Source organism: Apodemus sylvaticus, chromosome X, assembly GCF_947179515.1.
Source record: "Apodemus sylvaticus chromosome X, mApoSyl1.1, whole genome shotgun sequence".
Lineage (NCBI taxonomy): Eukaryota > Metazoa > Chordata > Mammalia > Rodentia > Muridae > Apodemus > Apodemus sylvaticus.
The window spans coordinates 32,374,720-32,391,860 of NC_067495.1; the positions used below are offsets into that span (position 1 = coordinate 32,374,720).

At 41.3% G+C, this 17,141-nt stretch overlaps 1 protein-coding gene across 1 annotated transcript; it reads right to left on the bottom strand.

The window, feature by feature from the left end:
* Positions 1–2,879: 2,879 nt before the first annotated feature.
* On the bottom strand, positions 2,880–16,206 carry Eif1ax (eukaryotic translation initiation factor 1A X-linked). The gene is made up of 7 exons (XM_052170760.1): positions 15,967–16,206; positions 11,730–11,813; positions 10,860–10,963; positions 9,624–9,674; positions 8,288–8,369; positions 6,992–7,083; positions 2,880–4,013 (listed from the first exon to the last, which is right to left on the bottom strand). Exons 1-7 carry the CDS (start codon positions 15,980–15,982, stop codon positions 4,008–4,010), a joined length of 435 nt encoding a protein of 144 aa, XP_052026720.1. The 5' UTR covers positions 15,983–16,206; the 3' UTR covers positions 2,880–4,007.
* Between the last annotated feature and the right edge of the window lie 935 nt (positions 16,207–17,141).

Sequence of the window (17,141 nt, forward strand, 5' to 3'; positions counted from 1 at the left end):
GGAATTAAAGACTGCTAGCAAAAGATATGGTACACAGGGAATCCAGGAGACATGCATCTTATACAGTCCTGGATTCCCATGTGAAAAGCAGATACCAAGTGTGTCATGCATACAAATATCTGTTATTAACCCTCCAATAATTCTATAGTAGATGCTGTAATCATCCCTACATTCCAAACCAGGATTGCGAAGCTGAGACAAGTTGGAAAGGTAGTGGTGGGTGGAGAGCTGACTAGGCCTTAGGGTACAGAGCAACTGACCCCAGTGCCATGTTCTTCCTTTTCTATTTCTAGTGCATTGTCTCTCAAGAACCTGGGAGAGAAGTCCAATTGCTCCTTCTAGTGTTTCCACACACTTGTAATACAACAATTCAGATTCTGTTCTTTTCTGAACAAGGATGGAAAATTATGGTTTAAGGTAAACTGTAAACTTGACGGTAGTGTGCAAAAGTCCAAGGGAGTCCTATCCGTATACAAATGAGACCTATCTTTACTGCACAGGATGAGTATCACACAGAAACAAATCCTTTTTAATCTGTATGAACTGTCTTCATTCTGATCCTTAACTGTAAAGTCACAGTTTATAGTGAACATCACTAAATCTGAACAGAATACAAAATGAGTAGAAATCTAGCTACTTAAAACATGCTATTACCTATATGAATATTCAGTTACTCTGCAGCCAGCACTGAATTTCTATTAAAGATGTTCAGCATAGTTATTTAAAGGTTATTACTAAGACAATCCAGATTAAGTAACATTACATGTCACGAAATTTTTTAAGCGACAACAGCCAAAATTCTATACATGGGATGAGAAAACCAATGGCTACTCTCCAATAAGATATAAAAATTCCTATCATGAGTACTTTTAATCTCCTAAAAGTGGTTCCCTTAAAAGATGGTTAAGATCCAACAGGCAAATGACTAAATGCTGACAAGTCATTTTACACAGACACTTGGTGTGGTTACATTGCCACTTTAGTGACATACCATGTTCATGCTCTAACTAGAATAAACTACATGAAAAATACAACCCTATCAAACTGTTCTGTTTATGGGTATTGGGGATCAGACCAAGAACTTGGCGTGATCCTATCAGATTGATTAGCACTAACTTGTTATATCATCTTAATAGGAAGAGGTTTTATTCTAGCTGGGTGTGCTTTTACACACTCGTAACCACAGCATTTAGGAGGTGAAGGCAGAGATCAGAAGTTTGAAGCTGGCCTCAGCTATTGATATTTTAAGGTTGGCCTGGGGGTACATGAGATCCTGTCTCAAAAAACAAAACAAAACAAAAAAACTACCAAAAAACCAGAACCCCCAAAACCAAAACAATCCTCCCCTCCACAAAACAAAAAAGCATTATTCTTGGATTTCCAACATTTTATTTTTCTTCCTGGGTGCTGCTTGGAGTTAGTTGTACTATAGGAACCAAAAATAAAGAAACCAAACAATTTCCTTAAAGACCATTTCCATTCCTTATTAGAACTAAAATTGGATTCGTGACACTATACAATTCAATTCCCACACCAAATACACCAAATACACATCAAAGAACTCTTCCAGGTAGCACTTGTATACTACATTAATACAACTGTATTCAACTATTTAAAATCAATATGACTCCAGATCTTCCAGGATAAAAAGCATTCAATATGCTGCTTTAGGGAAGGAAAAAAAAGAGAGAGAGAGAGAGAGAGAGAACCACCAGAGGATATAGGAAGTGGGGTCATGTCTAATTTCCAAAAACATTTCAAATCTTGTTTGTTACAGAAAGTAGAAAATCAACTTTTGAGCTGTATCACCTATGCAGAATTAAAACACTGCTCATAAAGTAATCTATATATGCTGTAAATTTAGCAAAACTGTTTCTCCATTGTTGCTTTTGAGACAGTGCCTTATGTTAGCCCTGGCTACTATTCACTGATAAGTCCCCCAGTGCTGGGTCCCAGGTGTGTGCTACATCCACCTGGTGAAACACTTTTAAGGTACAGAAGTCCAATAATTAAGGAAGACAAGTGCTCAGCAAACGCTTCAAGGCTATCAGCAGCCTTGTTCTTAGATGCAGTCTGCCAAGATAAACAGAGAAATTCCACAGAGTAGGAAATACACACTGCACCACTGTGTCTTTCCTAATGTTTTCACGGTACCCCGGATTTCGAGGCAGAGTGTGCACATCTAGGAGATGAAGTCATAGCTAAGTGATAATTAGAAAACTGCTTTGTGAAACCCTGTGAAGGCATGTTCCTTTGTGGATCACCTTTTCCTGAACGAAGAGCTTTCTGGATGCTAATAAAATACAAGGTCCACAGGCTACATGATAGATCTTGGTTTTAAACCTGCATGATTTCAGCGAGTCTAGTGAGTTCTCACCAGCTCAGCTCCTAGTCTTAGAACTCCTAAATAAGAGCAAACATAATTTCCCAGTAGAAAGGAAATGGGACCCCCTGGACCCTCCCCAGACTGTGTACATAGGAAACTTGTTCCTAATGTAAAATCAGAGAACAATAGCCTCTGCTATTTTTTCAGCTCTTTGATTCAGAAATAAGAAAGCATCTTTTTTTTTTTTAACCAACTTTGTTTTTTTGAGACATTACTTCAAAATTGGTATTAAAAACCAGTTTCTAAAAACATGCTGGACCCCGGATCCTCCTGCCCAGACCTCTTAGGTGCAGGGCCTCAGGTCATGCCATTCTATCAGCTTAAGTTTGTTATCCCCTCATTTCCCTTCAGTTTAGGGAAAGCCGGAAAAAGCATTAATTTATACTTTTGCTATGTAATATTTATATGGTTATAATCTTAAATCTTCACTTGCCTATGTTTTATGTGTTTATATAAAGCACTCAAATTGTAGCTTATGTGAATAAGACTCCTGAAAAAAAAAAGCAACACTCCAACCCAATCTTTCTGTTGGATAAAAAGATTCCACACACATGATTGAAACAATCTTTTTGTTTGGGAAATTTCCTATTCACATTAGTTGAGAAAAGCAACCATCTCAACAATTAAAATAGCATTTCCTCTGTTAAGGCAACTGAGCACCACCTAGTGTTCAGTTTTTGCAACTACTGACCTTAATTCCAAATTGGCATTAAAAACCAGTTTCTAAAAACATTTTGGAGCCAGGTTATGGTGGTGTCTGTGGCGGCTGCACTTGGGAGGCGGAGGCAGGAAGACTTCTGTGAGTTTGAGGCCAGCCTGGTGTACAGAGTGAGTTCCATGACAGCTAGGGCTACACAGAGAAACCCTGTCTCAATACTCCCTCCTCCCCAAACAAAGAAACAAAAATCTCAAACCCCCAAAACCATTTTGGAAATACCTTTTCCTCTTCCAGTAAGCTGATGACTGCAAAATAAAATCATGAAAAATTGTACATGGTATCAAAACTAGTATAAAAATAGCCACATACTTAATATGAAAAGCAGACCTATCATTTTTGCCTTTAACTAGATTTCTGCCAGGTATGGTGCTTCATGCATATGCTCGCAGCACTCAGGAGGTCAAGAAAGGAGGATCACAGCAAGTTTGAGGTCCACCAGTACTACAGTGAACTCCAAGCTAGCCTCAGATACAAAGTTAGACTCTGTCTCAAAATACAACAAAAACAGAACACAGCTTTCTGCCTCCATTTCGTATCAAAATCTCTGGGCAACTGGAATATACACAAAGACTGTACAGTCGCCAGCTATGCAAAGGTAGGGCTTAATCATAATTTATACTGAGTACAAGGCAAATGGTTTATTGAAAACACCCATTTAGTTACTGGAAGGGGTCAAAGTAGGAAAGACTTTTTTTTTCCTTAAATGGTCTTCTTAAGGACCATTAAATCGAATCAACAAAGTGGGCTTAGCATATCAGTTACGATTATCAGTTGAAAGACGGTAGTATCAAATCTGCTTCAACAAATTACAATCAAGAAAACTTTTCTTTGAGGTCTATGGCCAGATTTCAAACTTGAAGGACAATCTTCAGGAAGACTGGAATGCAACATGTTGAGTTCATTTTAGATCTGAAAAGAGAAAGGAACATTAAGTCAAAGAGAAAATTCTTAAAAAGATCCTTTTTATGAGTGATTTGTGGGTGTGCAGTGCTAGTGGAGGAAGAGGGGCTCAGGACCAATGCCATTTGCTGGCCTCAGTGGGCATGCACACAAACCTACACAATCTTTAGAAAAAGAACATGCATCATATAAAATGTTATAGAGATTGGGGTTTCTAAAAGTTGAGTTGTAATTGGGAAAAGCTTACATGTGGAATTTTCTCTTCAGACAGAGTTGATTTCCTATATAATCCATGACAATATTTCCCTTAGGATTTTGGAATTCTTTGCTACTTTAGAATGCTTACTGCTCATGCAGAGGTCCCTAGTTTGGTTCCCAGGACCAGTAAGGTAGTTCACAACTGACTGCAATTCCAGCTCCAGGGAACCTAACACCCTTTTCTGGCCTCCTCTGACACCCACATAAATATATACAGACACACACAGACACACACACACAGACACACACACACATTCTTTTTTGATTCAAGAAGTAAAATAAGAACACAAGCAGTGCAAAGGGAGGGAGACAGTAAGCTTCATTAATAGCTAAGCCACCTCTCCAGCCCTGATTTCAGATTTAGTATTTTGGGATTAGTAATAGACAAGAGACAACATGAACATGGCCCTTAAGAACTAACTAGTAGAGGATGTCTTAAATCCTTTTCTTTCAATTTGGTTACAGTAGTACTGATAGAATACCTTTAAACATACATGTAGAAAACAGCTAGAGAAATGTACCCAAGAAAGAAAGTAGAGGTTTCGGGTGATAGAACAAGCTTTTAAGAACAAATCTAAAACAACCAACACATAGTTCATGGCCCAGGGTGATGGCTCAGAAGGCAAGAGTGTTTGTTGCTAAACCTGAGGCTCTCTAGAACCCATGTGAACTGACCTTAACATGCATGGCCTAGTACGGGTATACTTGTTCACCCGTTCACAAAATAAATACATATTTCAAAATAGTACTTGCAACAATATAAATTCTGGAGGTAGAGATGGTTAAAATTGCTTACTTCTTCAGAGTTTTGTTACTGGCACCCACATTGGGTGGATCACAACAGCCTTTAACTCCAGTTCCAGAGGATCTGATACTCTCTTCTGGTCTCCATGAGCACAACTCCAATATACACATGATATCCAACTCACACATACTACATAAAGAGGACCACAGACCTTTAGCTTCTTCCTATGTCTCTCTCGCCCTCTCTCTCCCCCCCTCTCTCCCTCTCCCTCTCCCTCTCTCCCTCCCTCTCCCTCTCTCCCTCTCTACCCGCTTTCTGAATTACTATGTGATTACTCGGGACCTTGTACATGCTAGGGAAGTATCCTACCACTGAGATATGGCCTTTACTCAAGATTGTATAATTTCCTAAAGAGTCTCACCTTAGTATAAGCATCAAAATGTTTGGATTATTATCTAACCCATAACATATGGTTATTGTATGTTCATTCTACTGCCAAAATACAAGTAACAATTTAGTCAAAGAATGTTTTTCTGGGAGTGGTGGAGCACATATTTAATCTCAGTACTTATACACCACTACTACTCACACACCACTAGTACACACTCACACACCACTGTTGCTACTTTGTTTCCAACCCAGTTCCTGGGTAAAAGAAAGCTCAACTCAATCAGTTAACAAAACAAGCTAAAAGCCTAGATCAGGCGACCTCCCACTACACTACTCTATTCCATCTATATTATCCCATATAACTTGCGGTTTCTCCAGGCCACGAGCTTCTCTCCCTCCGATGCCTCTCAGCTCCTGCCCCTTCCTCCTGCCCAATCATTGGCTCAAGCCTTTATTTGAAAAGTTAAGGTGGGGAGAAGGTTCACAAGGCGACTCCTTATCTGCAGCCCCTCTGAGGAGTGGAATTAGCATCAAAATATAAGCCCAGGGCTATCCACAACACACCACTAGTACACACTCACACACCACTATTACACTAACTCCCTTCCCCAAAATCTCCAAAGAAACCTACAGTAAAAAAAAAAAAAATCACTTCCTATTGTGGAGTATGTGTTAAAATGTTACTTATTTTATATGCATACCACATGTGTGCCTATTGCTCTTTAGGGCCAGAAAGAGGGGATAAAAAGAACTGGAGTTTGCAGATGGCTACTGGAACTCAAACCTAGGTTCTTTGGAACTCTTACCTACTAAGCCACCTCCCCAGCCTTAAAATGTTTTTCTGAAGTATTTAGTGAGGTAAATAGCCAGAGGGCCAAGGTTTAATTCTCAGCATCCACATGGAGGCTTATACCTGCCTGCAACTACAGTTCCAGGGCTTCTGACGCCTTCACGCAGACATACATGCAGGCAAAATACCAATACATAAAGATCATGTATTTTTTTAAAAGAAACACATTTGTAAAATAAAATAAAAACCTTAAAAATAGATTTAGTTTTAGACATGTGCTTGTGACTAGAGGTTAGACATTACAGGCAGTTATAAGCTGCCTGATATGTGTTAACTGACACACCATTTTTTTTCCAGCTCCTAAAATGTTTTTGTTATGAGAGTACCATGTTGAAAGCTAGGTGTGGGTGCAAGAAATCGCTGTGTAGCTCTGGCTGGCCTGGTATTCACTTTGCAATCCAGGCTGACTTGCAGCAATCACTTGGCTTCAGTTTCCCAAATACACTTTTGTTTATATATATTAATTGTGTTAAATAACGGTTTTCATTGCAACATTTCGTACATGCACAAACATGTCTCTATCCAGTATTCACCAAGTATTCTTTCATCTCTCCACCTTGATCATCTTACTCTTTCTGAATGTTCCTCCCACTCCAAATATATACACATACACACACACACACACACACACACTCATTTAAATGTTCTCTAGTCCTAGTTTTATAGAAATTTAAGGGAAAGAGCTATTATCTTTGTATATAATGCACGAACAGAAAGCAGGAAAAGCAGGATGTGTCTACTTACATCATCGATGTCTTCATCATCATCCCCAATGTCATCAAACTGAATTTCATCATCATCTCCAGGACCAAATGTATCAGTTTCATTGATTTTAGCTAAAAATACACGCACAGAGACAAAAAAAAAAAAAACACTGATAATATAATAAAAATATCGACTTCCAACTTTCTACTAATTTTGCTATGTGGAGCAAAATATTAATGCATTGAGAGTATTTTAAATTTTCTTTTGTTTATAGGGCTCCTGAGAAAGACAATGTCTAATTATACTAACTCTGAAGCAATTACCTTCAGGGAAACTTCAGAAGTTTATGTACAAACAACTTTATTAACTATCTCAATAAAAGAAAAGAAAAAGTTACTTTAGGAGGGAGACAGATTTGAGGAGTCATTACTGGCCTTGGTATTAAGGAAGGTTTCAAGTGTCCAAAAAATTTAACTCCTGATCCAAGTGAACCATACAGAACAAACAAACAAACAAACCAAAAAACAAAAACAAGAGAAGAAAAGAACAACTGATTCCCACAAATTATTAGGAAGAAACATCTGGGTAAATCATGCTTTTCCCTAAAGGAATCAGTATATTGCTCTATCCCCAAATCTCTTACTGTTTCCTAGAATAGAATGGCAAGTCTATAATTTTCAGTACAGCCTTACTGTTTATGAGTCATGTTTTCATAAGGAATCACAATGCAGGCATTTAAAAAAAGCTGTTACATGAAAAAATACAGACTTACAAAAACAGTGTATAAAGTATATTTTCCCTCTAAAAAGGATATAGGAGACTTGTGTTTTGAGGAGGGAAACAAAGAATATTAGTTTTAAAACATATAGTAATGAATAAAGATACAATATATTAACAGTGACATTCACTGAAAACCTATACTGCATAGTCACTACCCCTTATATTTACATGCAAGCAAGGGCACTCTTGAAGGAGCATTTTTCAGTAGTGCTAGTGACTGAACCTGCTTGGTGTGTGCTAAGGTGGCTGTGAGTGAACTGTACTTACTGCACTGTCAACCTCTCTTGAACTAGTTTTAACATATCATAACAAATAATTCCTTTGCCTGACACTGTACTTTCTCACTAAATACACTTTTATCAGGAACAGAATTTTAGTACCTTCTTTCTTATGGTATCTAGTATAAAGTATAATCAGGTATGCTTAACTCTAATTCTGTTAAGCACACAAATTAATATGATCATATGTAAAAATCTACAAAATTCCATTTGCTGCTTAAACGCCAGCAGGCAACCTAAGCACTAGAAGATGCGTTCAGAATCACTCGGGTATTACCGTGCTCTGGAAGCTCCCCATAGGCCTTGAGACTTCTAGCTTCATCTGCGTTGTATTTTAAAATGACATCGGCTTTGTTGTCCTTAAAACAAAATGAAGCAATATTTAGATCTGATTATATCACACTATTATCTGTGATATCATATAATACTTTCAAATTGAATTTAAAAATTTAAATCTCAATGTTTTGCTAAAAAATCTTTTGTCCCTTCCTTAGATTTAACTCAGAAGGTTTATGGACACAACTGAGAAATGACTAAAAATTCTGGGAAGATAAAGCTCACATCCATCTTTAACATCAGAACCACACAGACTGAATCCTTTATATTACTTACAATTACCCTTTAATCAGAGGCACAAATGCTCCCCTGGAAAAATTTACTGAGTGATTAAACAGCACAAGTCAAAGCTGAGACTTGGTATCAAGACCTAAGGATTTTAAAAATGCATATGTGTATCTATATACATGCATGTATGTGTGGATACCTGTGATGGCTAACAGGGGCACGAGATCAAAAAGAACAAATGGTCTATGCATCTAGAGCACCTTTTCTCAACTAAAGCACTAATGCTAACTGTGGACCAGTGGAGTACTGTGCATTAAAGGGTGTTCCATAACCCAGAGCCAGAATAGTCTCCGAACACCGCCCTTGCCCCTGTGGAGCGCCAAAGCACCTACAGAGAACCCTTTGGTTTGAAAAAAAGATGTCAGCTCTTTTAATTCGGAACACAAAAGTTAAAAACTAAGAATGATGAAAGGCAAACAAATAGAAATGTATTAGGGGACGGGTCATAGTGGTTGTGGTGGGGGTTCCTGTGGCGATCGATGTCCACTATGATAGACTGTCCCTTCAAACTGTGCCAAAACAGACCCTTTCTTCCTTTTGCTTGTGTAATAGCAATTAGAAGAGAAGGGGAGGGAGGTTTTGCATGAGGCAGTAATGAGAGGAGAGGGGGAGCTGATATTAGGATCATATCATTCAGGGATTTAAAGTGAATTTAAAAAAGAAATGAATATACAAGGCCATTTGTGGGATGTAACTGGATTCATTCAGTTGTAAAACCCTATACAATTGGTTCCTAGATTTTAAAAGATGTATAAAGTAAAAGAGAAGCACTAGAGGACAACTTAAAAAAAGAAAAAAAAGAAACCCACTACACGGTAGTATCAGCCATTGTAAAATGGGAAACTTCAAATAGTCATGACAGAGAAAAACTGAATGTCTGACTCCTCCATAATGCCAGGGGCCCCAGAATAATGCTAAAGACACAATGGGCTGTTAGGAAATGGCTCCTCAAGTTCAAGCAATCAACCACCAACTTAAAAATGACTTACTTGGTAATCTCGGAGGCCCACCAGTATGATATCTGAGGTATTTATCCAAACCTACAAAAGAAAAATCACTGTATGATATATTAAAATAAAGTGGAATCATGAAATCCTAGAGATGATTCACTTAGAAACTGATGACTTTACAAACCATTTTGTTATCTACTATAAAAGCAGAGAAATGGGGCTGGGGAGATGGCTCAGTGGTTAAGAGCACCGACTGCTCTTCTAGAGGTCCTGAGTTCAAATCCCAGCAACCACATGGTGGCTCACAACCATCCGTAATGAGATCTGATACCCTCTTCTGGTGTATCTGAGGATAGCTACGGTGTACTTATATAAAATAAATAAATAAATGTTAAAAAAAATAAACAATAGAAAAATGTGGTTTTCTTTTTTCTTTTGGCTTTTTGGATTTGACTTTTTTGAGACAGGGTTTCTCTGTATAGCCCTGGCTGTCCTGGAACTCAGAAATCCTTCTGCCTCTGCCTCCCAGAGTGCTGGGATTATAGGCGTCGCCACCACAGCCCGGCAAAAAGTGGTTTTCTAAGTCACTGTCTTCTACCTACCTACCATACTGACACACCTTTCACAATCCTTTTCCTTTGTGAAGGACTGATATCAGGAAGATAAAGCATATCCTCTCCTTCAACCACTCTCACTCGCAGCTGGGACTTCCCAGTATGCAAAAGGGCAATTTGCCATACCTCTTTAGGACTTTTTTCTCTTTTTTTTTGGTTTATCGAGACAGGGTTTCTCTGTATAGCCCTGGTTGTCCTGGAACTCACTCTGTAGACCAGGCTGGCCTTGAACTCAGAAATGCACCTGCCTCAGCCTCCCGAGGGCTGGGATTACAGGCATGTGCCACCACACTTGGCTCTCTTTAGGACTTCTTAAAAGCGGAATGGTTCTCCAGCCCCTCCCCTCTTTCATACCATCAACAGCTTAGAAGATAGGCTATTTGTTTTTTTAGACCATTCTTTAGATTTGTTGAGTGAATGAATGGTTACGAATGTAATCTTTAAATTCCTTCTATGGTCTTAAACTGGACTTACATGAATATCCATAAAAACTGTAGAGGTGGGAGGCTGAACATGCACCTCACTGCTATAGTGAGGTTGCTCTTTACCTGTTCAGAGGCCCTGGGATGGCTTGCTGGCAACACCCCACCCCCACGGGTGCATTTCCTCTATACTCCTCAACACTTTTATATTAGGATAAAACGGATGTCCAAATACTTACCTTTTTTCTCAATTTCCCTCTGATGTGGCACAGCCTCTTTACACCATCGAAACACATGGCTTCTAATCGTCCATTTCCCAACATTTTGATTACTTGAGCATATTCTAAGGGGGAAAAATGCAAGAAATATTGCCTACTTTTTTTGATTAAAAACAACTCTATAATAGTCCACTGAAGATAAAGAAGAACATGTGGTTTCATTTATAAGGAATAAATATACAAAGGGCAAATATGGAATAAACGGAGGGAGTTAAACACTTGGCTAGTTAATGGTTGAACGAGAAATAAGACTTTGTAATATAATAACCTGGGCCTGTTATTAGATGCTTTAATTATACGGCTCTTGTGACTGTGTTCTACTTCTAGAGATCAAAGGTGTCAGTATATACACCATACCTCCTCAGAAATCTCAGACTCAGATCTTTACTTGTTTTATGCCCTTACTTTTCCCTCTTTGAATCTTAGAGAAATCTCATTGACCTTTTCAGTGCAAGTATCTTAAATGTTAGTGGTATACTTGCTGAATTAGTATGTCAATACTTATTCTTGGAAAGCCAGAATCTTCTTTCACTTGGGTCAAATGCCAAACTATTTATTCATTTTCTTGTCATATAGCCTTGGTTAGTCTGGAAGTCAATAGATCCCCCGGCCCGTCTCTCTGCCTCTTTGCCTCTTGAGTGTCTGAGTGTCGAGATTAAAGGTGTATATTATTATGCCTGGCTTAAAATGCCGAATTCTTTTAAGAAAAGGTAATACCCAAATGTCGGTGTAAATAAATTCAAACATAATCCGAGGCAGCCAGAAACTGTTCCCAACAAAGGAAAACAAACAGGAAAGTCGAACCGGAGCCCAGCTTCCCCAGCATCCTACCTTGTCCATCCTCCTTGAACACAAGCTCTCGCTTTTCCGATTCATTCTCATTCTTCCCTCTACGTCTGTTCTTACCTCCTTTTCCTAGTGGTTTTGATAAGAAAGAAAAGGAATCAGTTATCTGCAAAACACTATGAAAAGAAAAATGTTAGACAAACATTGTTTAACAGACTCAAGAAACTGTTGTTTGTTTGTTTATTTTGGAGACAGGGTTTCTCTGTGTAGACCAGACTGGCCTGGAACTCCTAGAGATCCATTCACCTGCCTCTGCCTCCCATGTGTTGGGCTTGAAAGGTGTACACTAGCACCACCCAGCTAGAAATGCATCTTTATAAAGTCAGGTAAATTTAAAAATTGATGCAATCCAGTTAATCATGTTAAACTTACTATGTTCAGGTGTGTATGGTTAGTCTATTGACGCCTCATGGAATTTCCTAAGGAATACCCTTTTTTCCTCATATATTCTGTGTCTCAGGAGAAAATAAAAGCATCTAAGGAATAATACAAGTAAAGACACAATAACAAATAGGAATGACAAAACAACCAAGTTGCATCTAGACAAAGAGCCAGTCAGGAGTGCTGCAGAAGCCCAGCCCAGACCCAGAAGCCCTAAGATTCAAGCAAAAGGAACTGTTAGGTAGGTCAGAAGATACCCCTCCCAAGACTCCGGAGTTCCTTTTGTGTTGGCAATGCTGCTGGACATGGAGCTGCCCTTGAGATGGTTAGATGAGTGTGGTGGCCATGCTCTTACCTGCTATTTCAGAGTGCCACCCACTTGTCACAATCAACTTGAATATTATGTCATCTAGTCCCAGTTTACCAATAAGTTCACTAAAGTTCAGGGATTAAATAAGTCACTCAAAAGTGTAGTCAGGGAGTGTGGGATCCCAGACCCAGTGTCAGGGGTCCTCTGTCCTACCAGGGCTCTCACAGTAAGACTCCTTTCCAGAGAATTTGGTTCCATGATTGTAACCACACAGGCTTCAGCGTCCTTCTTCTTCTAGACAGGGTCTCTCACTATAGCCCATGCTAGCTTTGAAACTGGGGCAATCCTTCTGTCTCAGTCTCCCGAATGCTGGGAGTACAAGTATGTGCCGCCATACTGGCTCCTGAACCCCCCCCCCCCATGATGGCGAGAGGAAAATGAAGTTGTTGCTTCTAGAATGGAACATACTGATTTCATAACAGCAGCAGGCTAGTAAGCCCATGAATCTAAACTTTATCTTGTGAAGTGAACCATAACCGAGATATTGTAAGTTTAAAAGCAAGGTGTTAATTGCCTCTAGAGCCTCTTTTTTTTGCATGTCTGTTTGTCTATTGGGGGCATTCCTGGAGCCTAAGGAGGCATGGAAGAAGACATTGGATGCCCTACAAATGGAGTTACAGACAGTTGTAAGCTGCCATGTGCATGCTGGGAGCTGAACAAAGGACCTCTGAAGAGAAGCTAGCGCTCTTAACTGCTGAGCCATCTTTCTGTCTAGCCCTACATATCTTAAGGGTAAGCATATTGACAGTGGTGCCATACAATGGAATAGTATACAGGGATAGAAAGAAACAAGCAAGACAGGTATAGTGGTGCTTGCCTGAAATCCCAAGAGTCCTCACTGTCCCCCCCCTTCTATTTTACTGCCATGAAATCAAAGTGCTTTTTCACATTCTCTTTGAAAGAATGAAGGCCAGTGTATCATTAATCCCAGAAGCAGGTGGATCTCTGCTTTGGGGCCAGCCTGATCTACAGAGTGAGGTCCAGGACAATAAGGGTCACACATAAAATTCTGGTTTTTCTTTTCTTTTGATTTTTGGATTTGGTTTTTTTGAGACAGGGTTTCTCTCTGTAGCCCCCGCTGTCCTGGAACTCGCTCTGTAGACCAGGCTGGCCTCAAACTCAGAAATCTGCCTGCCTCTGCCTCCCAGGTGCTGGGATTAAAGGTGTGTGCCACTGCCGCCCAGCTGAAAATCCTGTTTCAAACAAAGAATGAAAAGAGACCAAGCCTGAGTATGACAGAGCAGCAACAAAAAGAATAACCGCTCTTTTCTTTTGAATGCTACTCTCTTTCTAAAGGACTTGCCTAGTTCTTAAACTCAATTACAATTCTAAAATCCTTTCTTTAAAGTAGAGGTGTTTCAGAGAAATGAGCTCAGGTAGGATACTTCTTAAAACACACCAGAATGTGATTTAGTGTAGAAGTTCTGTCTCCTTGGAGCCAAGTGGGAATCTACTATTCACCTATGGGTGGAGCCGCCAGAATGGAGGTGAGTAAGTCCAACAAATATTTATTGAGCATCTTTTAGGCTAAGTACGACTGAGCCAGTGTGATTATGATTGACACCATTCCCATCCACTTAGGGCTTACAACTAGAGTGACAACTGGAAATCTAGTCACTAGAATTAGGGTGAGATTAAGACCCCTCACCTATTGAGGTGGTCCAGCTGCCATCTCGGAATAACGACATCATCTACAGGAAGGGATTTTAAAACTTTGAACATATTGTGCTTATAATCACACCTTTCTCAGGACATTCAGCACCAATTCTTGCACAAAGACTGGCATCCTTCACTTATGAGGCTCAGTAGTGAAATGGAGGCAACTTCAAAGTCAGCCGGGGCCGTAGAACAAGACTATCCTTTTTTCCCCTGGCCTAACTTAATTTTTTTTATTTATTAATTTTTATTTACATCCCCAATGTTTCCATTCCTAGTCCCGCCTCTGAGAGGGTTTCCCCGCCCCCACCATCTCCTCTCCCAGGCACATCCTGTCCTTCTGAAGTCAGACAAGTCAGTCCTCTGCCACATTTGTGGGAAGAGTTAGGGGAAAGACTTCAAGACTATCTTAAATCAACTTGTTCACAAAACTGTGACCAAGGACTCGGAGGGCTAGTGTAAACGGGTGACAGGCACAGAGAGTAATTAAGTAAGACTTCTTGGAGCCAACTTTCAGGGAGAAGAGAGAATACTAGTGGGTGTGGGGCAAAGGAGAAGGTCCCAAAGACTTAGTTTTTTTTAATGTGTGTGTGATTATGGAGGGGGGGGCTGGCAGAGGGCATAGGATCCCCTAGAGCTGGAGTTACAGGCAGTCATGAGCAGCCCTATGTGGGTGTGAAACCTATCTCTGGTTCTCATAACCAGGAAGATGTGCATCTCTTCTGCCCAAAGACTTTATTATTTTTTTTCTAAAGAGGGAGTTTTTCTGTGAAGTCCTGGCACTCACTCTGTAGACCAGAACTCGGAGATCCACCTCCTGCCTCTGCCTTCCAAGTACTGGGACTAAAGATGCACAACCCCTCCCCTATCCAAGTTCTTAAGGGCCTTGTGTTTGTTCCTCTCCTGTAGGAAGTGAAAGCTTTTCACTCCTTTTTGCTTTATATTTTTTGAGAAATTACGAGGACAATGAATATAGCAAGCCTGCAATTCCAGCTACTCGGGAAGCTGAAGCAGGAAAATCCCAAGTTCCAGGTTAGTTTGGGGTAAAGTGGATTCTGGGTCAGCCTGGGGGCAGACAAGAGCAAAGCGCTGGTAGGTGTGGATTTGATCCTATTTAAAAAATACTGTAAATATATAAAAATGAGAATGACCTCAGGAACGCTGCACTTCTGCTTAGAATTTGTAATCAGTATTTTTTCCATCAAAACATATACAACGATCTGAAGCAAAAGTGGAAAAGTTGGCTAAAAATGGGTCAAGTGTTCTGGAAAAAGTTAAGCCAGGTAAAACTATGGAGCAAAGTGATTCTCTAGGGATGAACTTTAAGACTGCATCAAAGTACTGGCCACTGGCTACATGGGAGCGGCCTCAACAGTACCAACTAAGTGTCCATAAAGAATCCTAGGGAGGAGGTGCCAGATGGGCACGAAAGCAAGCAAGGCATCACCCTTTTTTCAAAGTTCAGGCTGGCTCCCAGGGCTTAACTCCCCAGGTGTTGGAAGCCCAAGAAGTGCGAGGCAGGTGTTCCCACTGGTCCCCGCGGCGCCGCGGTCAGTGTGGCGCGAATCGGGGGCACGAGCCCACATTCTCACACAGGAGGCCCTACAAAAAATGGCGTCGGCTCCACCCCAATGTGGCCAAACTGGGAGCCAGGAGTAACTTCCCTGCGCTTCTGCTGAGCTCCGGGTAGGACGCGGAGAATGCAGCCCGAGGAGAGGCAAGGAAAGATGGCAGGAAGGTCACTGCGGCCTGGGCTGACCTCGAAGCCGCGAGTAGAGCCCAGGGAGCCGAGCCCCGGTCCAGCGTCGTCCTTACCTTTATTCTTGGGCATGGCGGCAAAGACTGGCTGGCTGTGTGCGGGACCTTGATCAGGCTGGCGGCAGGAATGGTGGGTGACTCCGGCGGGCGACGCTCAGAAGTGCGCGGGATGAAGACTGTGTGGTAGATCGAGAAGCGCACTCGGGAGAGGTTGGTCACCGGAGCTTGCAAGGGCTGCCCGTACCCACGCTCGGCAGTGGCAAATGGCGTCGCGGCAGCAGGCGGTGCTTCTCCCCGCCCTCCTCCTCCCCCGCCCGCGGGGCCCAGCCTCCCACCCTCCCTCGGCTCTAAGGCGCAGGCGTGGCCAAGGGGCAGCCCTGTGGTGGGAGCCGAGGGAGAAGCCTGCCAGGGAGGGGTTCACTGCTGCCAGTGGGCACACAGTGGGTGGAGCCGGGCCCCAGCGTCCGGAAGGGGCCCTGCGTCACAGTGGAGGAGTGGAGGAGAGGAGGGGAAATTGAGGTGGTGCAGGCTGCTGGCTTGGGCATCATCTCTGCTTCCTAGCCAAGTGAGTCCCAGGCTTGACAAGCTGCTGACTCACTAACCTCATAGTTGAGGTTTAATGGGGCCCTTTCACCAGCCCAACCGAGCTGGAGATCTAAGGGGAAGGAGAGAAGGCACGCTTGCCATCTCTTTCCAAACTTTAATCGAATATTTGCATGGTCCTTAAAAATAAATCTCGTCTTTAACTCACTGTAGCCAGGTCTGTTTGTAACACTTAACAGAATGTCTGCACATGGTAGGTTACTCAGCATACACAGGATAAAAGGGATAGACTAAAGTCGATGATAGGGTCCAAATCTCCCAATATTCATGGTGAAGTTCTAACACATATGTATATTGCTGTGTTTGGATATAAGGTCATTAAAGAAGCTATATTGAAATGAGATCCTTAGACTTGATGCCAAGACTTGACATTAAGCTGGGCATGGTGACAGGCCTTTAATCCCAGTACGAAGAAAGCAGAGGAAAGTAAGCTATGAGTTACAGGCCAGCCAAGGCTATGGAGTGAGACCCTATCTAAAACCAAAACCAAAACGAATGTAATTAGCAACCAGGCATAATGATGCATAAAGAAGAACAAACAGTTCCCGAGCCAGTAATCATCTGAAAGCCATGGCGACCTCAGAAGAAACCAGATTTGTCTCTGCCTTGACCTTAGACTTGGAGTCTTT

What these genes read in the sequence shown, in the direction of transcription:
- Eif1ax (XM_052170760.1), bottom strand. An exon ending in GTTCAAGGAGGATGGACAAG is followed by an intron (nt 10,964 to 11,729) that starts GTAGGATGCTGG and finishes TTTCCCCCTTAG; the next exon opens with AATATGCTCAAGTAATCAAA. An exon ending in TGGGCCTCCGAGATTACCAA is followed by an intron (nt 8,370 to 9,623) that starts GTAAGTCATTTT and finishes TTTTGTTTTAAG; the next exon opens with GACAACAAAGCCGATGTCAT.